The 24,678-nt window shown below is 35.0% G+C and overlaps 6 protein-coding genes across 6 annotated transcripts; 4 read left to right on the forward strand and 2 right to left on the reverse strand. All coding sequences in view use genetic code 12, as the record gives it.

The window, feature by feature from the left end:
- Nucleotides 1–125: 125 nt before the first annotated feature.
- RJT21DRAFT_122482 (triacylglycerol lipase) lies at nucleotides 126–2,436 on the reverse strand. The gene has a single exon (XM_064882423.1). The coding sequence runs from the start codon at nucleotides 2,409–2,411 to the stop codon at nucleotides 447–449; it is 1,965 nt and encodes a 654-aa protein (XP_064736916.1). The 5' UTR covers nucleotides 2,412–2,436; the 3' UTR covers nucleotides 126–446.
- On the forward strand, nucleotides 2,437–6,421 carry RJT21DRAFT_51527 (putative aminophospholipid-translocating P4-type ATPase). The gene has a single exon (XM_064884896.1). The coding sequence runs from the start codon at nucleotides 2,678–2,680 to the stop codon at nucleotides 6,230–6,232; it is 3,555 nt and encodes a 1,184-aa protein (XP_064736917.1). The 5' UTR covers nucleotides 2,437–2,677; the 3' UTR covers nucleotides 6,233–6,421.
- Nucleotides 6,422–10,314: 3,893 nt separating this feature from the next.
- Nucleotides 10,315–15,238, forward strand: RJT21DRAFT_698 (uncharacterized protein; the record flags this gene model as incomplete). Its single annotated transcript, XM_064885202.1, has 2 exons — nucleotides 10,315–14,633; nucleotides 15,103–15,238. 2 exons carry the CDS (start codon nucleotides 10,315–10,317, stop codon nucleotides 15,236–15,238), a joined length of 4,455 nt encoding a protein of 1,484 aa, XP_064736918.1.
- Nucleotides 15,239–16,350: 1,112 nt separating this feature from the next.
- RJT21DRAFT_133405 (uncharacterized protein) lies at nucleotides 16,351–22,650 on the forward strand. Its single transcript, XM_064883195.1, has one exon. The coding sequence runs from the start codon at nucleotides 16,459–16,461 to the stop codon at nucleotides 22,261–22,263; it is 5,805 nt and encodes a 1,934-aa protein (XP_064736919.1). The 5' UTR covers nucleotides 16,351–16,458; the 3' UTR covers nucleotides 22,264–22,650.
- Nucleotides 22,387–23,196, forward strand: RJT21DRAFT_51626 (uncharacterized protein). Its single transcript, XM_064884897.1, has one exon. The coding sequence runs from the start codon at nucleotides 22,820–22,822 to the stop codon at nucleotides 23,153–23,155; it is 336 nt and encodes a 111-aa protein (XP_064736920.1). The 5' UTR covers nucleotides 22,387–22,819; the 3' UTR covers nucleotides 23,156–23,196.
- Nucleotides 23,197–24,446, reverse strand: RJT21DRAFT_51627 (uncharacterized protein). The gene has a single exon (XM_064884898.1). The coding sequence runs from the start codon at nucleotides 24,351–24,353 to the stop codon at nucleotides 23,238–23,240; it is 1,116 nt and encodes a 371-aa protein (XP_064736921.1). The 5' UTR covers nucleotides 24,354–24,446; the 3' UTR covers nucleotides 23,197–23,237.
- Between the last annotated feature and the right edge of the window lie 232 nt (nucleotides 24,447–24,678).

Consider the following 24,678-nt stretch of genomic DNA (forward strand, 5'->3'; position numbering starts at 1 on the left):
TTGTTGTAAAGTATTTAGTTTGTAACTATGTAAGAATTATATTGGTGAGATTTGGCAAAGAAAATAGCTTAATCGTTCTAAATGTGATAAGGTTTTACGGAACATAAAATAGCGAAGAATTTATTGTTCATTACTAAAAATCTACTAAGAAATTGATCCATATACCTACCAAGTCTACACTATTCAGTAGTTGATCTACCTTCTTTCCCAGTATATAATTTATCATTACAGTTGCTGTCATTAGTCAATTATTGTATGTATAATTGACAGATAGCGCAAATTAGGGTAAATTGTTTTTTTTTCGCTTCTCGAATAGGCAACTCCGGAGGCTGCAAAACCCCAGCCGCTTCTCCACTTAAAGCTTGTTTATATATTATACACAACAATAAATATAGATACATAAAATAAAAATAAATAACATATTTGAACCTGCAAATACTGACCGGCTAACGTTCATATCTTACATACAATGCATCAATGAAATGAGGATGCTTAATTCCTGGAGCTTTGGCCAGTTTAAATCCTTCGACTGCGTCGGCCACTGACCATCCTAATCTTTCAACTAAGTAACAGCAAATTAAAAATCCTGTTCTATTAAACCCATAATGACAATGCACAGCCACTAGAGGATTGTCTATTTCGTTATTATTGAGTATATCATCTATTAATTGAATAAACCTTCTTATGGAAACCTGATCAGGAACTACTTTAGAAACTGTAGCACATTTATAATACTTAATAATTTCAAACGATTTAGGACTATATGGAGGGATATCATGAGAAATATCAACAATGGCAATTAAATTCCCTTTAGGAAAATCTTCAGATCGTGAATCTTTATTCTTACCATAGAAGAGATCTTCAATAATTTTTGGTGAATGAACTTCATCATCTTCACGTAATGTCTTCATTCCAAGTAATGGAGAAATATCTGAACCAGATTTCCTGGTAATATTACTAGAAATCCCTTTTATTTCTTTCCATTTACGTTCATTCTTTAATCCCCATTTATCACCTGATATCTTAGCCTTAACTTTTAAAACCCAAGCTGGTGATAAATGAAGTCTTTCAGGAAACTTTTGCTCAATATGATTTAATATCATTCCACTAATAAATTCAGGTTTTCCTAAAAGAATTGAATGCCCAGTCCCATTAACTTCAATTGTTTTTGAAATTCTTCTTTTAAAGAATTTTGTCAAAAATGTATCAGTGTTATCAATTACTTTAATTGAAGTTACTTGATCATTAATCCCTCCCACTAATAATGTTTTCTCGTAAACTCTGGTATCCTTTGCATTATCATTAAATTGACTTATAGTTGTAATGATATCAGAATACTTGGCTTTCAGAAATCCATTGATATATCTTAAGACTATATATGAATTAACATCCATATTCCATCTTAACTGTCTTAATTTATTATAAATACTAGTTTTAATAGATTCAAATCTAACTAATTGACGGACAACACTAGTGCTTTCCAATCCTTCAAGTCTATCCCAAACTCTGAATGAATTAAATAACCAAGGTAAATATGTAAATACTTGTAACATCGATATAGTTGAAGGTTTAGGAGTTTCAGGTGCATTTTCAGTGATATCATCTTGAAATGGTGGAGGAGATAATAATATTAATCCTTCAACTGTATACTTAGGCAATTTCTTACCCACTAAAACACTTAGATGAGTACCCATTGAATGACCAACTAATACTACTTTCTTCCCCTTTGGAATATTTTGAATGATAAATTCATAAATTATATTTACAATGTTCTCAGTTTTAAAATCATTCCAAGTTAATTTTTTAATACTAGAAGATATCCTTAATTTTTCTTCTGGAGTGAATTCCGATATAATCTTTCTATCATTTAAAAATTCAAGTTTGGAATTACCGAAACCTGGTAAATCTAAAGAATAAACTTCCAGACATTGAGCCAATAAAGCCATTAATGGTTCAAATTGAGACATCTGACCACCTAGACCATGAATGAAAATAATTATAGGAGATTCTTGAAGCTCTTTCAGTAAATCTAAATCATCTTCTGGAATATTATTGGCTTCATTTCTTAAGAAACTCTCTAATGGATGAGGAATATGTAAAGTATTTAAAGTTATTGAATCTACTGAAGAAGTCAGTTGATTAGATAAATTAATGGTTTGAACTTGTGAATATTTGGCAATTAATGAACAGTCATTAGGCTCTGATTCTAATACAAATCTCTCAAATTCATTAGGATATCCCAATACTTGAATTTTAAAGAATTCCCATAGTTTCTTCCACTTTGTATTTGTGCTATTACTTTGAGATACTGCCAAATCCTCCAACTTTTCGGTGAATGACTTGTTGAGCTTTAATGAAGAAGCAGAAATTATCACTCCCAAATCTTCTTGTATACTCTCATCCGACAGCATTTCTTCTACTTCTTCTTTATATAATTTACTAAATTCGTTATCAATGCTAATATTAATACTTTACTTCCATCGACATCCCCTTCATTATGGCGGGTACTGCATACAGCCACGCGCAAACGAAAAAATGCTTTAAAAGATCATATCGAGACGAAACTAGTGACCTTGTATAGTTAAGGCGAAGTTACTGCTTGTTATTAATTGAATATATAAACTATTACAATCTTATTAAGTAGATCATTATAGTGAGTGAGAAACATCGATCCGTCATGCCTTCAAGTTCGAGACGGTACTCGTTTGGCAACGATGATGACTCGTTTGAAGATTTGGATAATTCATTAGATAAAGCTTTAAATAGTGCATCCAATAATGTATTTAATTATACTCATTCATTAAATAATTCACGACATAGTTCACAAGGTTCAGTAGGTGCAATTCCTTTATCTACCATGCAACTGTTTCCAATAGGAACCAATGGAATACTTAATTCTCATGGTAATGAACATGATGATAGTTCTCCATTAATTGCTAATTCTGCATATACTACAAATAATCGATCATTTTCGTCATCAACATCTTCATTAGTTATAGCTACCAATAGTGCTTTAGGATCATCGAAAAGAATTTTTAATAGTGTGGTTAATTTTTTTGTTAATGCAAAACGCGAATTAAACGAAGAACGTTTACGTCTCAATAATGAAAATGATTCTAATCGATCAACAGATTCAAATAATAATCAATCTAGTAATCTTGAAACTGATCGTTATATATCTCCAAAAAATTCAAATACTAGTTCAAATTATAATTATCCATCTAATGCTATATCTAATGCTAAATATAATCCTATAACATTTATACCGATTATTTTATATGAACAATTTAAATTCTTTTTCAATTTATATTTCTTATTAACAGCTTTATCACAAATTATACCTCAATTAAGAATAGGTTATTTATCATCATATATTGTACCTTTGGGATTTGTTCTTACAGTAACAATGATGAAAGAAGCTGGTGATGATATAGCTAGACGTCGTCGTGATAAAGAACAAAATAATGAAGTTTATGAAGTATTAAATAGATCCAATACTTCTTTAACTCATGAAGGTAAATTTGTAGCATCAAAGAATTTGAAAGTAGGTGATTTAGTACGATTACATAAAGATACTCGTATACCAGCTGATATGATTCTATTACAATCATCAGATAAAGATGGTACCGGAGAAGCATTTATCAAAACTGATCAATTAGATGGAGAAACTGATTGGAAATTAAGAGTCGCTCATAATTGTACTCAATCATTAAAGGATTTAAATCAATTAGTTAATACTATATCATTAATTGTTGGTAAACCAGCCAAATCTATTCATCATTTTCAAGGGAGATTAATATACCATCCTCATCAATCAGCTGGATCTACTACTCCATCAAATACTAATAATGAAACATTTGCATTAACCATTGATCAAACTTTATGGGCTAATACTGTATTGGCTTCGGGTACTGCATTAGGGTTAGTTATATATACTGGTGTTGAAACTAGACAACTGATGAATACCACAAAGACTGGAGTTAAGACGGGATTATTAGAATTAGAAATTAATAGTCTTTCCAAAATCTTATGTGTTACTGTATTTATTTTATCAGTTGTATTGGTTTTGGCTCATGGATTCCCATTAAGTAATACTTGGTATCTTGATATAATGAGATTTCTTATATTATTTTCTTCTATAATTCCTGTTTCTTTAAGAGTTAATTTAGATTTAGCAAAATCAGTTTATGCTGGACAAATTCAAAAGGATAATGAAATCCCCGATACTATTGTTCGTACTTCAACTATTCCTGAAGATTTAGGTAGAATTGAATATCTTTTATCTGATAAAACAGGTACATTAACTCAAAATGATATGGAATTAAAGAAATTACATCTTGGAACTGTTAGTTATGCTGGTGAATCCTTAGATATTGTTAATGATTATGTTCGTGGAATTATCTCATTATTGGATTCAAAACCTAGTGGTAGTTTAATTAAGAAGAAAGATTTAAGTTCAAGAGTATGTGATTTGGTTTTAACATTAGCATTATGTCATAATGTAACTCCTACATATGAAGATGATGATGATGAAGTTAATGGACTTGTTACTTATCAAGCAGCATCTCCTGATGAAATTGCTATAGTAAAATTCACTGAATTAGTGGGATTAAAATTGTTTAAGCGTGATCGTCATTCTATTTCATTATTACATATAGCGACCAATCAAACCTTAAATTTCGAGATCCTTAATAATTTCCCATTCTCATCAGAAACTAAGAGAATGGGTATAGTAGTTCGAGATATTCAAAGAGATGAAATTTGGTTTATGCAAAAGGGTGCAGATACAGTCATGTCTACTATAGTTAATGCCAATGATTGGTTGGATGAAGAAACTGGAAATATGGCTCGTGAAGGTTTAAGAACCTTGGTTATCGGAAAGAAGAGATTATCCAAGAATCTTTATCAAGATTTTTCAAATGATTATAAAAAGGCATCAATTTCAATGCATGATCGAGATCAAATTATGCAAAGGGTTATTGGACAATATTTAGAGCTGGATTTAGAATTATTAGGATTAACTGGTGTTGAAGATAAGTTACAACGTGATGTTAAGACTTCAATTGAATTACTTAGAAATGCAGGTATTAAAATATGGATGCTTACAGGTGATAAAGTTGAAACTGCTAAATGTGTCTCTATCAGTGCTAGATTAATTAGTCGTGGTCAATATGTTCATCAAATAACAAAAGTTCACAGTCCGGATTTCGCCATGAATCAACTTGAATATTTGAAAACAAACCATAATGCATGTTTATTAATTGATGGTGAAAGTTTAGCAACATACATGAAATACTACAATCGAGAATTCTTTGATATTGTGATTAAATTGCCAGCTGTTATTGCATGTAGATGTACTCCTCAACAAAAGGCAGACGTTGCCATAAATATTCGTTCCATTACGGGGAAAAGAGTCTGTTGTATTGGAGATGGTGGTAATGATGTTAGTATGATTCAATGTGCTGATGTGGGAGTAGGTATTGTTGGTAAAGAAGGAAAACAAGCATCACTAGCAGCTGATTTTAGTATTCATCAATTTTGTTATTTACTGAAGTTATTATTATGGCATGGTAGAAATTCCTATAAGAGGTCTGCCAAATTGGGACAATTTGTTATTCATCGTGGTTTGTTACTTAGTGTTGCGCAGGCTGTCTATTCTATTTCATCTAAATTTGAACCATTGGCATTATATCAAGGATGGCTTATGGTTGGTTATTCAACTGTTTATACAATGGCTCCAGTGTTTTCATTAACACTAGATTGTGATATTGATGAACACTTGACAAGATTATATCCCGAATTGTATAGAGAATTGACATTAGGGACATCATTGTCATATAAAACATTTTTTATGTGGGTATTCATTTCATTATTCCAAGGTTCTGTCATTCAATTATTGTCACAAAAGTTCCAATCTTTAGCAGAAGATAAATTTTTATCAATGGTTGCAATATCATTCAGTTGTTTGATCTATAACGAATTAATCATGGTTTCTATTTCAATTTATAAATGGAATAAGACTATGATAGCAACGATCATTATCACTTTCTTGCTATTTGTTGGGCTGATTCCATTCTTACCCGATTATTTTAATTTAGCGTACGTTAGTTCAATCAGTTATTTCTGGCAAACTGCAGTCATATTAAGTGTGAGTTTGTTCCCCGTTTGGTTGTCACAATTTATAAATCGTAAATTAAGACCACCTAGTTATGCTAAAGTGCAACAAGATTAACACTAGCAGAGAAGTATACCAAATACTAAAGTAATTAATGAACTTCGTATATAACATATATAATATCTTTTATCTTATTTATTAATGTCAAATACTATTAGTAAAATAGCAAAAATAAAGCATTGCCACATTATGATGAGATTATGATCTATACGATAAGTAACAAGAATTTTCTGAGCTCAACATAATGAGACGTTACACGTATATACAGAACAGATGTTAAGACAGCTACAATAACTAGCAAAGCCGACTTGAAACGGTCTTCGCGAGAAGCATTCACTGCAGCCAATAAGAAAATTATTGACTTTGCAGTGCGCATATTGTCTCCGTGTTGCCCTGGTGTACAACTTCTGTTACAAAGCGGCTGACTCCAAGAGAATGGGAAACGAGCGATACAACGGTACAGGATATATTGCTGCGTATCATACAATAGACTCTGGTCAGGAGGACTCAACGATTATCAGTTACAATAAGAGTTGTCTTGTCAAAATGTATGTTTATCATAGAATTCTTAAATGTGATATACACAATAGGAAAAGTACTTTGCAACTTTTGTTCGATTACTATTGTTAAGAAAGTTAGTGAACTTATCTTGTAAACATCGGGGGTTCAATCCGATTGAATCCAGCCCCTCAGCGGAAAAAAAGAACCGAATTGCCGCATTTTATCAAATATTTTTGAGTGAGCATCCTTTGCAACTCTAAGGGTTATGTTGGGGTAGCATACTCAAATGTTTTAGTAAAGAGAATGGTGGTATCCAGTGGGGTTAATCATTTACAGATTATCAAAGAGTATCAAAGAACAAGGAAGATCGACTTTTTAGGTACCGATTTAGGTACCGAAGCGCAGCACAATTTACTTTGTACTTCACAAAAACACAACTACTCATAATAACTGTTAGCTAATTATGTCACTACAGGATGCAAATTTTTGGTTGGGTTGTCGTATAGTGAAGCAATTATTTTAGTATGATGCCTAAATCGTATGTTTTTTTTTTGAGTTAGTGCGGGAGTGTGGCTAAACAATTTCTGGTTTGTATTTTTTGGTTACAATTTAATAATACTTTATTAACAAATTTTTTGTTTACATAAGCAAATCATATCATATATAGTAACCTTATATATAAGGAATTCAATATCTGTAATTTCATAATTTTTATATGTTTGTATACTTATAGTTTTGCAACTCTTTAATCTTGTATTGATCTTCAATATCGCTTACAAAATAAGAATAACCATGTACATTCCTATGTCACATCATCATCATAATAAATCAGCTTCTTTATTAGTATTTGGTTACTTAACTATATCAGCCACTTTACCATTTATATTAAGCTATAAGGAAGCAAATGATTTCAAATATAATACAAATACGAAGGGAACCATAAGTCCAAGGTCGTTGTTTGCAAAGATATAGAATTCTTTGTTGTACATGTCAGTACCTCATGTCTTTGCTATGTCTATTTATTTAAATCGAAATCGAGTTATTATTAATAACAGCATAAGGTACTACATGTTATTTTCATGTCATCAAATCATGTCATATCATCATATTATATCATATCGTAAATTTTGGGAATTTTACTTATTTAAAATCTAAAATAATCTAAATAAATTTGTACTACAATATACTACTTCTGGTAAGGGTTTTTATTCTTTGGTTTTCTTGTTCCTATTACTATTTCACTTTCTAATGGTTTTGCTGTTAATGTTTCTCCACATCATATAAAACAGAAATTTGTAACCAACTTATATATCTATTTATCTATATATCTTCAATAAAACTGGCTATTTTTAATTATTTTTCTGTATAAAAAATTGCTTGATTTCCTGCTGCGGTTTATTCCGAGACAAGATAGGTTTCTTCCGTTACCACAGTTTTTCTTCTCCTTTAAATAAATATAAAGAAGTATAACTTCTATTTTACAGAAATAAACAATAGTATATCTATTAGCATTACACTTCTGATGATTGGTTTAATTATGTATTTACGGGTGGTTTTCCTCGGAGATTTAATTTGACTATGAATTCATTTATTGGAATTCATCATTATGATAATCAATTGCGAAAATTTCGCAAAACATTTCGAGTATCTTCAACCCCACAAAAATTACCAGTAACGGAATTTTCCCATTTGGATGTAAAAGATTTTTATACCTTTTAAAATACAAGTTCCTAATAATGGCCGTGACCGCAAAATCAATTATATTTCTTGAAATTGCTTCCAAAGGCTGCAACTACTAAGGTACTCTACGATTTAATATTTACCTCATAAAAAATGAAGAACTTACCGACTACTTTAGTTAAACCACGTGATCTACGTCAAGAAAAAAAAATAAAAACTATGACAGAATGTAAGCCTACTAGTTGGCGGTCTCCTAACGCTTCATTCTGGTTTAGATACTCTTTTGAAATGAAATCAGTTTGGGAATGCTACTGTCACCTTTATTGTTAATCTATGTTGGACTCCAATTATTTAACGCTAGTACCAAAAAAAGGCCCAGGTAACATACTATATGAAAAAGAAGCTTTAATGAGATGATACTTGTATTAACCTGCTGAGTATTATACTTTATTAATTATTATTTCTTTGCAAGCAAAGTCTTCTGATTTTCCTGTAAAAATTATATTCCTAATAGTCTGGCATTCCATTTGCATTAACTAAAAAATTTCGACTAAGAAAAATTTTGACTAGGAAATCTTATCACTTATACTCAATATAGACAGCCAAAAATAAACTGACTAATATTTTTATAAACATTTTTCTTAATCTTGTTATTTGAAAAATTTGAAGCTGGAAATTTTGAGAATAAGTCTAATAGAGCATATAATAATTGGGTCCTATGATTTCAATTTTTAGGTGTGATATCTGACGATTAATTCAAAATGCTATCCCATTTGCAACTACACTTACTTTTAAAATTCCTCCTACAAAGATATTGTCTTGAATTGAGATGCTTACGGGAATATCCGAATGAATTTGATTCTTCGGTAAAATGAAATGTATTCCGATGCTATTAATTGGATTCACTTTTATTTTCTTTTTTTTCAAATATTTCCATCTGGGATGTCACTGAATTTTACAAATTTCTTTTTTTACGACTTTTTATTTAATCCAGACTTGGCATAATAAATTTCAAACTAGATAACTGTGCTTATATCGATAACTAATATATCAGAATCCAGTACCAATAGTCAATGTTTTAAAGAGCTGGCTAGTCATTCGTCAAAGCCAGAAAACAACTTTGTAACACATTACATGGTCGGGAAAATATAATATAATGCTGTAAACACCAAGACTGCATAATTTTGCCTGCGCCAGCGCTAAAAACTTGGAAAATACAAATAGATTAAGCAAGATGCTTTTTGACTCTCTGTCATCATTGATTCATTGAATGGTGGTATATGATTAAGAGAAGTGTCATAAGAGTTCTTTGTTCATTTGTGCGTCATGTCATGTTATGCAATGCGATGACATTTATTTTTTCCTGTACATGTGGCTGTTCGCGAAGATTTATAAAATACTTAGTTCTCTGCATAGTTGCAAAACTCATGAACAACAACCAAATGAGGCTGAATCTTACACAATATATGATGTAGACTTCTATACATAATGTAAAGATGATTCGGTTCCAAGCCCTTTAACCTTCAGATACGAAATATTTTTTCATTGTGGAGAATTTAGACAAAAAGTGTACATGACTCTTAATACAGCGTCAGAGTGGTCATCTTACGACATAACCTTGTTTATATATATATTGGTATTTATCACCCTTGGAAGATAATTTTCAGTAGTAATTCTTCAGAAAACTAGCAATCAAAATGATAGCATTCAATTTTTTAAATCTAATAACACTAACAATTACATTATGGGCAACCAAATGTCTAGCTATGGAATGGGCTTATAATCATGAAAATATGGGGGAACTTCCAGAAATACATGCCGAAATGTATGATACAGTTCTTATCTCGATGGATATGTGGACGTTTTGGGGTTTTAACTATTTGGGAGCTAACTCTTATGTACACATCCGAAACTCTAATTCGTTTCCTTGGAATTATTATGGGAATGACTTCTATATAATGATTCACGGGGATCTTCAAATTGATCAAGAAGCATTCTTTGTTATAGACGATAGTACTGAACAAGGAACTAAGGCAGAGCATAATTTTGAACTAGATACTTTCAATAATTATGGACATATGCAAGTATTGGGTGCACAAACTCATAATAATATGAACGTGAAATTGATGCCTTTCAGATTTTCGAATTTGGGAACCATGGCCTTCTACAATAGACTTGATTTGAATAATGATGATGGTTCTGTTACTTTCGAAAATCCATATGGTAATTATCCAGATCTTGAATATGATAATTCAGGAACTATTTGTTTCCAGAATATTAATAAAGTTCTTCAAGAAGTAAGATTTGGAGGTCAGGGCTGTGTAAGAATAGGTAAGAACACAAATTATTTTGCCAGCAGCATTTACCGAACGCATACCTATTATTTAGAATCTGATGCTTACTTGTATTTCAACAACGATGAACATGGTATCCAGCAAGCAGTTTATGGCTTAAAGCCTGATAATGAATTGAGATTTAATTATGTAGGTTCCAAGTTCAACTGGGGATATCATGGTAATACATTATATTTTTATGATAATAATGGTTACGAATCCATCTTTGAAGTTGGGTTACTTGAAAAGGAAGGTTTTGAATTTACACTTACTGGAAACAACTGCCCTGATCCTAATAATGGCGGAGTAACTGTGGATAAAGAACAGCCCTCAATATCCAAGCGATATATCAATGACTGTGTTGTGTCTGTCAAATATACTCGTGAGCCATTATACGATCAAACTCCTCCTGCTTGTAAACCTTGCCCAGAACCAAGAGAATTTGATGCTAACTTTTACGATATTGTGCTTAAAAATCAAAGAGAACGTGAGTTCCATGAATATTATGAAGAATGGAACGAAGAAGATAACGGACAATGGGTTACCAGAAGTGGAATAGTATATGTTACTGACGATGAAGGGGGTAAACTCACCACCAGTACTTCTACATTTCCTCACTTCACTGAATACACTACTACTTTCACTACTACGGAAGACGATGGATCGTTTGTCACTGAATCTGGAGTTGTATTAATTTCAACAGACCCTAACGGAGAACAGTACACAACCACATCGATTATCCCACCACCATACACCGAGTACACAACCACTTTCACCACCACCGAAGACGATGGATCTGTTGTCACTGAATCTGGTGTTGTGTTAGTCACCACCAATTCCGACAGAGATCTCTACACAACCACTTCGATTATCCCACCACCATACACCGAGTACACAACCACTTTCACCACCACCGAAGACGATGGATCTGTTGTCACTGAATCTGGTGTTGTGTTAGTCACCACCAATTCCGACAGAGATCTCTACACAACCACTTCGATTATCCCACCACCATACACCGAGTACACAACCACTTTCACCACCACCGAAGACGATGGATCTGTTGTCACTGAATCTGGTGTTGTGTTAGTCACCACCAATTCCGACAGAGATCTCTACACAACCACTTCGATTATCCCACCACCATACACCGAGTACACAACCACTTTCACCACCACCGAAGACGATGGATCTGTTGTCACTGAATCTGGTGTTGTGTTAGTCACCACCAATTCAGACAGAGATCTCTACACAACCACTTCCATGTTCGAAAGACCAACAAGTTCGTATATGAGTTCATTTGGTGATGGAATTTCAAGTTCGGAAGCAGCACCTGAAGATTCAACATCATCAATGTTAACATCACAAGTGGTTTCTACAACTGACGTCATTCAAGAAATTTCTTCCGAAGAAGTTAGCAGTAGTTCTACTTATAGTTCCTTTGTAACATCTGTCGAGACATCTATTGAATATGATCCTGAAACATCTGTTGAATATGATCCTGCAACATCTGTTGAAGATGATTCCGAAACATCGAGCAGCCATTTAACTGAGAGAACAACTTCGTTGGTTTCTGATTATCCAGAAGCATCTTCGTTCAGTTCTTTGTCTTCTGGTTACTTGTGGCAAAATTCATCTGCACCAGCATATTCAACTGTGGTGGAACCATCAGATTCTGATGTTCCATTAACCACAGGAACACCATTGCAATCCACCCAAATTGTCAGCAGTTCTACAGTCAATTTCCCTACAACCACTATTACATCCCACCCTCCACACTTAACGACTTCCACTACCACAGAAGTTTATTCTGAATGGACTATCACAACGGTCATTATCGTTACAAATCCTGATGGAACTGTGCAGACCAAGACGGCTGTAATAATCGACCCAACCGACTCAGATGGTAATTGGTATACTATTACATCTTGGTTAGAAGATGCTGAAGAAACCAGTTCTTCCGAATTACACTCAGATTGGTCTTATACTACTACCATTGTAATTACCGAACCAGATGGAAGCGTTGAGACAAAGACTGCTATAGTTGTTGATCCTCAAAACTCAGAAGGTGATTGGTACACTTATACTTCATTCTTAGACGATACTGAAACTACCACTGAATCTACAGAAACAACACTTGTCCAACAACCATCAACAATTCACATGGAATCAGATCTTGTTTCTTCTGAATTGCACTCAGACTGGTCTTACACTACTACCATTGTAATTACCGAACCAGATGGAAGTGTTGAGACAAAGACTGCTATAGTTGTTGATCCTCAAAACTCAGAAGGTGATTGGTACACTTATACTTCATTCTTAGACGATAATGAAGCAACAACCGAACCAAATACTGGAGCTACCGAAGTGTATGATCATCCTACTAGTACTATTACTACCACTTGGTCAGGGACTTTCGTTACTACTATGACATTCCCAGGTGATGATATCGACACAGTTATCATTGCTACTCCTGTTGATACTGTGACTATTACGCAAACTTGGACTGGTAGTGAGCCAACAACTTCTACAATCAAAGGTCAATTTACTGACACCATTGTTGTTTCAATTCCAAGCAATGTAGGAGAGGACAACCAAAGCAATGAAGATGAAGATAATACCACAAATGAAACTTTCGTCGTCACTGAATATATCACCACATACATTAGTGAATTAGGTGATGGATCCATGACAACTGCAAGTGCAAACGTTGTTGTATCACTGAATGATGAAGGACAGTTGTTCACATCTTCTTCAGTATTACCATTTGTTACGACTTACACAACCACTGTTGTTGTCACATTAGAAGGTCAACAAGCCACCACAGATGTATATGAGGTTGTGATTTCATCGGACAATCAAGGAACTGCTTCAACCAACACCAGACCTGTAGCCGATGTTATAGCTACTGATGGAGCCACACCTGAATATGAAGGTTCCAATCAAGGAAACACAGATCAAGGAAACACAGATCAAGGAAACACAGATCAAGGAAACACAGATCAAGGAAACACAGATCAAGGAAACACAGTTCAAGGAAACACAGATCAAGGAAATACCAATCAAGGAAACACCAATGAAAGTTCTGGTAATCAAGCAACTGAACAAAGTTCAAATGATGAAGGAAACTTTAACCAAGGGACTCCTGTTGAGTTAGGTGTAGCCAATGAAGTAAATGCTAATCAAGATATTTCTAATGGAAACATTGCCAACCAAGGTGCTGAAGGTCAAGGAAGCTTAAACCAAGGTTTAGAAAATGAAGTTGATGAAGAGATAATTTACCAAGGAAATACCAATCAAGGTGAATCAAGTGGTGATGCCACTGGTATTGCTCCTGATAATGTTGTCGGTAACGAAGGTGTAGTTGCTGATGAAGTTATTGCAAATGGTGAAGGTGCCAATGTAGAAGCTAATGTTGAAGGTGCCAATGTTGAAGGTGCCAATGTTGAGGGTGCCAATGTTGAAGGTGCTAATTTTGAAGCTAATGTTGAAGGTGCTAATGTTGAAGGTGCCAATGTTGAAGGTGCCAATGTTGAAGGTGCCAATGTTGAAGGTGCCAATGTTGAAGGTGCCAATGTTGAAGGTGCCAATGGTCTTGCCAATGGTGAAGCTGACGTCGAATCTAACGTTGTGAGTAACGTTGAAGCTAATGGTGAAGGTTCCAATGGTGTTGCCAATGGTGAAAGTTCTACTGGAGGAATTGAAGATGAAGTAGTTATAGTACCTGAAAATGAACATTTGGATGGTTCTTTAACCACAATGAATGGCGAATCAGTAGCACCAACTTCAATTGATTATTTTGCAACCATTGCTACAGTCAACCCTGAATCACACAATGATCATGAAGGATCACACAGAGCTCCTCCCGTAGAAGATTTTGTTATTGGTTCTACTCATGAAGTTGAAGAATTTGTCAATAAAGCAAGTTCTATGGAATATCCGATGTATTTAAGTTTTATTTCTTCTTTGTTTATAATGTTATTAATTTAGTAAGCTAGATTCCTCAAGAATCTTTCGCTTATTAAATGCTACGTTTGATTTTATATTGTTTGCATATTTTTAATGATACCAATGATAGATATTTATTTTATGTTTTTTCTTGTAGTTCTTCGTACTGCTTCTCAAATGGTTGCAGCAAAATCTGCAGCCTTCTTGTTGAGTTTGTTTTTGATTCAATTTGCGTTATGAAATGATACAGAACTTCAGTTATGCTGAGCCAGCCAGATTGATATTTGGTCATAAATCGTATCAATTTGATATTTGTATTTTGTATATTTGCGTAACTTATATAATTACACGAAGTATAATTTAGTCATCTTTCAGACGAATTCTATTATATTAAATCTATTTTCATAAATTTACTGCGTGTAGATAAATTAAAGATCAATGGATTTCTAACCTAATAGTCTACAGGATAAGTTGGAGCATGAAGCAAGTTGAATTCCGTATACCTGAAGATAATCGGGCAGCTGTTGAAGGGTTGAAAGGAGTTTATAACAGAGTTTTGAATGAAGAAGCGACGTATTGTGTAAAAGTGTTAGTCATTTGATATTGAAGAGAGTTGCTGATGTGTGGATGTATCAAATTCGTATCACATCAAATTTAAACTTTCATTATATCAGGTTCACCTGTGCTTGCTCATGAAATTGTGTCCATTTGCTTATCATAGTTAGATCTACAAGAAATTATCGTTAAGGATGTTTACTAATAAGAAGGAGTGATATCTGACGATCGATTCAATATGCGATCCCATCTGCAACTGCACTTTCTTTTAAAACAACTCCTTCAAAAATGTTGGGAAACGTCTTAATGTAAGACACTTACGGGACTTTCCGAATGACATTTGACCCTTCGGTAAAATAAAATTTATTCCGGTGTGATCTCATACTTTTTTTGTCTTTTGCAAAGATTCCTTGGAGTTTTGACTTTGCTTTTTAATGAATCACTTTTATTTTCTGTCATTACACAATTTACCGTAAATGTATCTGGATTTCGGGATTGCGCATCTCAGTAAAATTTACAATTTCTTTTTTTCATTCGAACTCTTTTATCACGGCTTTTTATTTAATCCAGACTTGGCATAATAAATTTCAAACTAGATAACTGTGCTTATATCGATAACTAATATATCAGAATCCAGTACCAATAGTCAATGTTTTAAAGAGCTGGCTAGTCATTCGTCAAAGCCAGAAAACAACTTTGTAACACATTACATGGTCGGGAAAATATAATATAATGCTGTAAACACCAAGACTGCATAATTTTGCCTGCGCCAGCGCTAAAAACTTGGAAAATACAAATAGATTAAGCAAGATGCTTTTTGACTCTCTGTCATCATTGATTCATTGAATGGTGGTATATGATTAAGAGAAGTGTCATAAGAGTTCTTTGTTCATTTGTGCGTCATGTCATGTTATGCAATGCGATGACATTTATTTTTTCCTGTACATGTGGCTGTTCGCGAAGATTTATAAAATACTTAGTTCTCTGCATAGTTGCAAAACTCATGAACAACAACCAAATGAGGCTGAATCTTACACAATATATGATGTAGACTTCTATACATAATGTAAAGATGATTCGGTTCCAAGCCCTTTAACCTTCAGATATATTTTTTCATTGTGGAGAATTTAGACAAAAAGTGTACATGACTCTTAATACAGCGTCAGAGTGGTCATCTTACGACATAACCTTGTTTATATATATTGGTATTTATCACCCTTGGAAGATAATTTTCAGTAGTAATTCTTCAGAAAACTAGCAATCAAAATGATAGCATTCAACTTTTTAAATCTAATAACACTAACAATTACATTATGGGCAACCAAATGTCTAGCTATGGAATGGGCTTATAATTATGAAAATATGGGGGATCTTCCAGTAATACATGCCGAAATGTATGATATAGTTCTTATCTCGATGGATATGTGGACGTTTTGGGGTTTTAACTATTTGAGAGCTAACTCTTATGTACACATCCGAAACTCTAATTCGTTTCCTTGGCATTATAATTGGAATGACTTCTCCATAATGATTCACGGGGATCTTCAAATTGATCAAGAAGCATTCCTTGTTATAGACGATAGTACTGAACAAGGAACTAAGGCAGAGCATAATTTTGAACTAGATACTTTCAATAATTATGGACATATGCAAGTATTGGGTGCACAAACTCATAATAATATGAACGTGAAATTCCTGGCTTTGCAATTTGCGAATAGCGGAACCATGGCCTTCTACAATAGATTTGATAGGAATCTTAATGGTGCTGTTACTTTCGAAAATCCATATGGAAATTATCCAGCATTTCAATATAATAATGAAGGAACTATTTGTTTCCAGAATATTATTAGCGTTCGTCAAGAAGTAAGTTTTGGAGGTCAGGGCTGTGTAAGAATAGGTAAGAACACGAATTATATTGTCAACAATGTTGGCCCATCGCATACATACTATTTAGAATCTGGTGCTTACTTGTATTTTAACAACAATGAACAAGGTACCCAGCAAGCAGTTTATGGCTTAAAGCCTGGTAATGAATTGACATTTAATTATGTAGGTTCCCAGTTCAACTGGTATTATTACCTTAATAGATTATATTTTTATGATAATAATGGTTACCAAGTCATCTTTGAAGTTGGGAATCTTGAACAGGAAGGTTTTGAATTTTCATTTCTTGGAAGTACCTGCCCTAAACTTACTGGTGGTGGGGGATCAATATCCAAGCGACTTGCTAGTGATTGTCTTTTGTCAGTTACATATAATCGTGAGCCATTATATGACGAAACTCCTCCTGCTTGTGAACCTTGCCCAGAACCAAGAGAATTTGATTCTAACTTTTTCGATATTATGCTTAAAAATCAAAGAGAACGTGAGTTCCATGAATATTATGAAGAATGGAACGAAGAAGATAACGGACAATGGGTTACCAGAAGTGGAATAGTATATGTTACTGCCGATGAAGGGGGTAAACTCACCACCAGTACTTCTACATTTCCTCACTTCACTGAATACACTACTACTTTCACTACTACGGAAGACGATGGATCGTTTGTCACTGAATCTGGAGTTGTATTAATTTCAACAGACCCTAACGGAGAACAGTACACAACCACATCGATTATCCCACCACCATACACCGAGTACACAACCACTTTCACCACCACCGAAGACGATGGATCTGTTGTCACTGAATCTGGTGTTGTGTTAGTCACCACCAATTCCGACAGAGATCTCTACACAACCACTTCGATTATCCCACCACCATACACCGAGTACACAACCACTTTCACCACCACCGAAGACGATGGATCTGTTGTCACTGAATCTGGTGTTGTGTTAGTCACCACCAATTCCGACAGAGATCTCTACACAACCACTTCGATTATCCCACCACCATACACCGAGTACACAACCACTTTCACCACCACCGAAGACGATGGATCTGTTGTCACTGAATCTGGTGTTGTGTTAGTCACCACCAATTCCGACAGAGATCTCTACACAACCACTTCGATTATCCCACCACCATACACCGAGTACACAACCACTTTCACCACCACCGAAGACGATGGATCTGTTGTCACTGAATCTGGTGTTGTGTTAGTCACCACCAATTCCGACAGAGATCTCTACACAACCACTTCGATTATCCCACCACCATACACCGAGTACACAACCACTTTCACCACCACCGAAGACGATGGATCTGTTGTCACTGAATCTGGTGTTGTGTTAGTCACCACCAATTCCGACAGAGATCTCTACACAACCACTTCGATTATCCCACCACCATACACCGAGTACACAACCACTTTCACCACCACCGAAGACGATGGATCTGTTGTCACTGAATCTGGTGTTGTGTTAGTCACCACCAATTCAGACAGAGATCTCTACACAACCACTTCGATTATCCCACCACCATACACCGAGTACACAACCACTTTCACCACCACCGAAGACGATGGATCTGTTGTCACTGAATCTGGTGTTGTGTTAGTCACCACCAATTCCGACAGAGATCTCTACACAACCACTTCGATTATCCCACCACCATACACCGAGTACACAACCACTTTCACCACCACCGAAGACGATGGATCTGTTGTCACTGAATCTGGTGTTGTGTTAGTCACCACCAATTCCGACAGAGATCTCTACACAACCACTTCGATTATCCCACCACCATACACCGAGTACACAACCACTTTCACCACCACCGAAGACGATGGATCTGTTGTCACTGAATCTGGTGTTGTGTTAGTCACCACCAATTCCGACAGAGATCTCTACACAACCACTTCGATTATCCCACCACCATACACCGAGTACACAACCACTTTCACCACCACCGAAGACGATGGATCTGTTGTCACTGAATCTGGTGTTGTGTTAGTCACCACCAATTCCGACAGAGATCTCTACACAACCACTTCGATTATCCCACCACCATACACCGAGTACACAACCACTTTCACCACCACCGAAGACGATGGATCTGTTGTCACTGAATCTGGTGTTGTGTTAGTCACCACCAATTCCGACAGAGATCTCTACACAACCACTTCGATTATCCCACCACCATACACCGAGTACACAACCACTTTCACCACCACCGAAGACGATGGATCTGTTGTCACTGAATCTGGTGTTGTGTTAGTCACCACCAATTCCGACAGAGATCTCTACACAACCACTTCGATTATCCCACCACCATACACCGAGTACACAACCACTTTCACCACCACCGAAGACGATGGATCTGTTGTCACTGAATCTGGTGTTGTGTTAGTCACCACCAATTCAGACAGAGATCTCTACACAACCACTTCCATGTTCGAAAGACCAACAAGTTCGTATATGAGTTCATTTGGTGATGGAATTTCAAGTTCGGAAGCAGCACCTGAAGATTCAACATCATCAATGTTAACATCACAAGTGGTTTCTACAACTGACGTCATTCAAGAAATTTCTTCCGAAGAAGTTAGCAGTAGTTCTACTTATAGTTCCTTTGTAACATCTGTCGAGACATCTATTGAATATGATCCTGAAACATCTGTTGAATATGATCCTGCAACATCTGTTGAAGATGATTCCGAAACATCGAGCAGCCATTTAACTGAGAGAACAACTTCGTTGGTTTCTGATTATCCAGAAGCATCTTCGTTCAGTTCTTTGTCTTCTGGTTACTTGTGGCAAAATTCATCTGCACCAGCATATTCAACTGTGGTGGAACCATCAGATTCTGATGTTCCATTAACCACAGGAACACCATTGCAATCCACCCAAATTGTCAGCAGTTCTACAGTCAATTTCCCTACAACCACTATTACATCCCACCCTCCACACTTAACGACTTCCACTACCACAGAAGTTTATTCTGAATGGACTATCACAACGGTCATTATCGTTACAAATCCTGATGGAACTGTGCAGACCAAGACGGCTGTAATAATCGACCCAACCGACTCAGATGGTAATTGGTATACTATTACATCTTGGTTAGAAGATGCTGAAGAAACCAGTTCTTCCGAATTACACTCAGATTGGTCTTATACTACTACCATTGTAATTACCGAACCAGATGGAAGCGTTGAGACAAAGACTGCTATAGTTGTTGATCCTCAAAACTCAGAAGGTGATTGGTACACTTATACTTCATTCTTAGACGATACTGAAACTACCACTGAATCTACAGAAACAACACTTGTCCAACAACCATCAACAATTCACATGGAATCAGATCTTGTTTCTTCTGAATTGCACTCAGACTGGTCTTACACTACTACCATTGTAATTACCGAACCAGATGGAAGTGTTGAGACAAAGACTGCTATAGTTGTTGATCCTCAAAACTCAGAAGGTGATTGGTACACTTATACTTCATTCTTAGACGATAATGAAGCAACAACCGAACCAAATACTGGAGCTACCGAAGTGTATGATCATCCTACTAGTACTATTACTACCACTTGGTCAGGGACTTTCGTTACTACTATGACATTCCCAGGTGATGATATCGACACAGTTATCATTGCTACTCCTGTTGATACTGTGACTATTACGCAAACTTGGACTGGTAGTGAGCCAACAACTTCTACAATCAAAGGTCAATTTACTGACACCATTGTTGTTTCAATTCCAAGCAATGTAGGAGAGGACAACCAAAGCAATGAAGATGAAGATAATACCACAAATGAAACTTTCGTCGTCACTGAATATATCACCACATACATTAGTGAATTAGGTGATGGATCCATGACAACTGCAAGTGCAAACGTTGTTGTATCACTGAATGATGAAGGACAGTTGTTCACATCTTCTTCAGTATTACCATTTGTTACGACTTACACAACCACTGTTGTTGTCACATTAGAAGGTCAACAAGCCACCACAGATGTATATGAGGTTGTGATTTCATCGGACAATCAAGGAACTGCTTCAACCAACACCAGACCTGTAGCCGATGTTATAGCTACTGATGGAGCCACACCTGAATATGAAGGTTCCAATCAAGGAAACACAGATCAAGGAAACACAGATCAAGGAAACACAGATCAAGGAAACACAGATCAAGGAAACACAGATCAAGGAAACACAGTTCAAGGAAACACAGATCAAGGAAACACAGATCAAGGAAACACAGATCAAGGAAACACCAATCAAGGAAATACCAATCAAGGAAACACCAATGAAAGTTCTGGTAATCAAGCAACTGAACAAAGTTCAAATGATGAAGGAAACTTTAACCAAGGGACTCCTGTTGAGTTAGGTGTAGCCAATGAAGTAAATGCTAATCAAGATATTTCTAATGGAAACATTGCCAACCAAGGTGCTGAAGGTCAAGGAAGCTTAAACCAAGGTTTAGAAGATGAAGTTGATGAAGAGATAATTTACCAAGGAAATACCAATCAAGGTGAATCAAATAGTGATGCCACTGGTATTGCTCCTGATAATGTTGTCGGCAACGAAGGTGTAGTTGCTGATGAAGTTATTGCAAATGGTGAAGGTGCCAATGTAGAAGCTAATGTTGAAGGTGCCAATGTTGAAGGTGCCAATGTTGAGGGTGCCAATGTTGAAGGTGCTAATTTTGAAGCTAATGTTGAAGGTGCCAATGTTGAAGGTGCCAATGTTGAAGGTGCCAATGTTGAAGGTGCCAATGTTGAAGGTGCCAATGGTCTTGCCAATGGTGAAGCTGACGTCGAATCTAACGTTGTGAGTAACGTTGAAGCTAATGGTGAAGGTTCCAATGGTGTTGCCAATGGTGAAAGTTCTACTGGAGGAATTGAAGATGAAGTAGTTATAGTACCTGAAAATGAACATTTGGATGGTTCTTTAACCACAATGAATGGCGAATCAGTAGCACCAACTTCAATTGATTATTTTGCAACCATTGCTACAGTCAACCCTGAATCACACAATGATCATGAAGGATCACACAGAGCTCCTCCCGTAGAAGATTTTGTTATTGGTTCTACTCATGAAGTTGAAGAATTTGTCAATAAAGCAAGTTCTATGGAATATCCGATGTATTTAAGTTTTATTTCTTCTTTGTTTATAATGTTATTAATTTAGTAAGCTAGATTCCTCAAGAATCTTTCGCTTATTAAATGCTACGTTTGATTTTATATTGTTTGCATATTTTTAATGATACCAATGATAGATATTTATTTTATGTTTTTTCTTGTAGTTCTTCGTACTGCTTCTCAAATGGTTGCAGCAAAATCTGCAGCCTTGTTGGCGAGTTTGTTTTTGATTTAGATACCGTATTCCTTGAAAGTCAAGTGCTTTGACAGTTAGCTGAATCTATCTGGATTTGCAAATACGGAACTTCAGTTATGCCGAGCCAATCATATTAATACTTGGCTCTCTCATAAATCGAGTTTCATATTTGTATATTTGTGTATTTGTATAACTTACTTATTCTTTATAATTACACGAAGTACAATTTAGTGACCTTTTAGATGAATTCTATTTTATTAACTGATTCTTAATAGAGAAATTATAATGGCTGCAAAAGAATAGATGTAATCTTTAGCTTACATTTTCACTACGGGTTTTCATAAATGGACTGCCTGTATATAAATTAAAGGTCTATGGATTACTAACCCAAGAGTCTGCAGGTTGGAGTATGAAGCAAGTTGAGTTCCATATACCTGAAGATCATTGGGTAGCTGTTGAAGGGTTGAAAGGAGTTTATAACAAAATTTTGAATGAAGATAAGAAAATTGGAAGAGTGTCATTATTACAAAGATATGATGCTGGAGCGTTTACAAATGATATAGCTAACCATAGTTACTTTGAAGAAGTTTATTTAATCGAAGGATCCCTTCATGATAAGAGTTTAAATGAGACATTTGTTAAGGGAAGTTATGCCTATAGACATCCAGGAATGATCCATGGACCATACAAATCTACTGAAGGATGCATTATGTTGGTAATTGCCTATACTCCTCAAGAAAAATGATATTTATACTATCAAATTGGAGATTTATCATTTCCTTTTTTTATTAGAATTATGTACATGATATATATTATTTATAGTGACATTATTGCTTTAACCAAGCGGCATCCTTACCAACCAAATCTTTGATGGACTTAGCACCATTAATAACATCATAAACCAATTGTTTCTTTTCGTGAGACAAGCTGGCATTCTTCATAATTTCAGAAGCTGTAAAATCATTAAGTTCTTGGTTAGAAGTTTGAACTACTTTTAAAGCTTGAACATCACCTTTAACTAACTCAGAAAATCTCTTTTGGAATCGTGATTCATCAATATTTAAATCCCAATTTTTTTGAACTATGAATTTATTTTTTGAGTCATCACCTAACGATGATAAAATTGTTGGAGATACAAGATAAGGATACTTTGACTTAATTAAAGTTTCTTTAGTTAATGAGATTAATCTAGAATTTAATGTATGATTTGCACTTGGAACTTTACCATATAAGAAAGTATCACCGTTAATAGAAGGAGTTAGAGGTTGAGGCTTTGGTAATCCCTTTTGAACGATTGGTTCAGCGACTGATGGTTTTTTAAAGGCTTCACGATCAGATGATTTTGTTGCACGAGGCTTTCTTGGAGTATCACTTTTTGGTCTTGCGGCTCTTGTAGGTCTTTCTGGTCTTGCAGATCTTGCTGCATTATCAAATTGAGGTCTTGTATATCTTGATGGTCTCTGGTTTGATGGTTCATCAAGTCTTGAAGTAGAATCAGCTCTCGTATAATTACTTTGAGGTCTTGAAGAGAAATCGCCTCTTGGCTTATATTCTCTTAATGGATGGTTAGCGAATCTAATAAAATTATTGTCAGGGTGATGTACTCTTTCTTGTAATGGTGATGATGATTTTGAAAATATTGGTTTGGATGAAGGTTCGCTTTTTTTATCGAATTGTTTACCCAACTTTTTATGAACTGGTCTTTGAGATTGACTTTCAAATCTATCACTGAATTGTTTACTGGGTTGGTTGCTGGAATGGTTTCGATTAGCTCTACTTTTTGCTGCGTCATTCTGCTTCTTTACATTTGCTGTAACACTATCTATTCTTTTTAATAATTCACTCAAGAAAATAGGATTTTTACCATCAGAACCAGAAGGCTTGGTAGAATTGAATCTGATCTGTGACAATGCACTTCTCCTAAGTACACACCTTGAGATCATGGTCAGTCGGTCTACAAAAGTTAACTGTTGTAGTAGTTAACAGTTTGAAAAACTTTTTTCAACAATAAACCCGAGATATGTGCAGGACGGAATAAACCGTAATCCATTTTGGTTTAATCATACCAAACAATTCAAAGTTAATAGGTACTTATTACCAGTATGCATTTTCAGAACAAAATCAGATATCATTCCCATTTTAAATAATAATAATCTATATAAGACTTAATTAACATATATGGGAATATATAATATATATATATATATACAAATTTATACATACAAATATACATACATATATACATACATAGTAGATTGTATGGTGAGC

This window comes from Scheffersomyces amazonensis (assembly GCF_036850825.1).
Source record: "Scheffersomyces amazonensis strain UFMG-HMD-26.3 chromosome Unknown RJT21scaffold_6, whole genome shotgun sequence".
NCBI lineage: Eukaryota > Fungi > Ascomycota > Pichiomycetes > Serinales > Debaryomycetaceae > Scheffersomyces > Scheffersomyces amazonensis.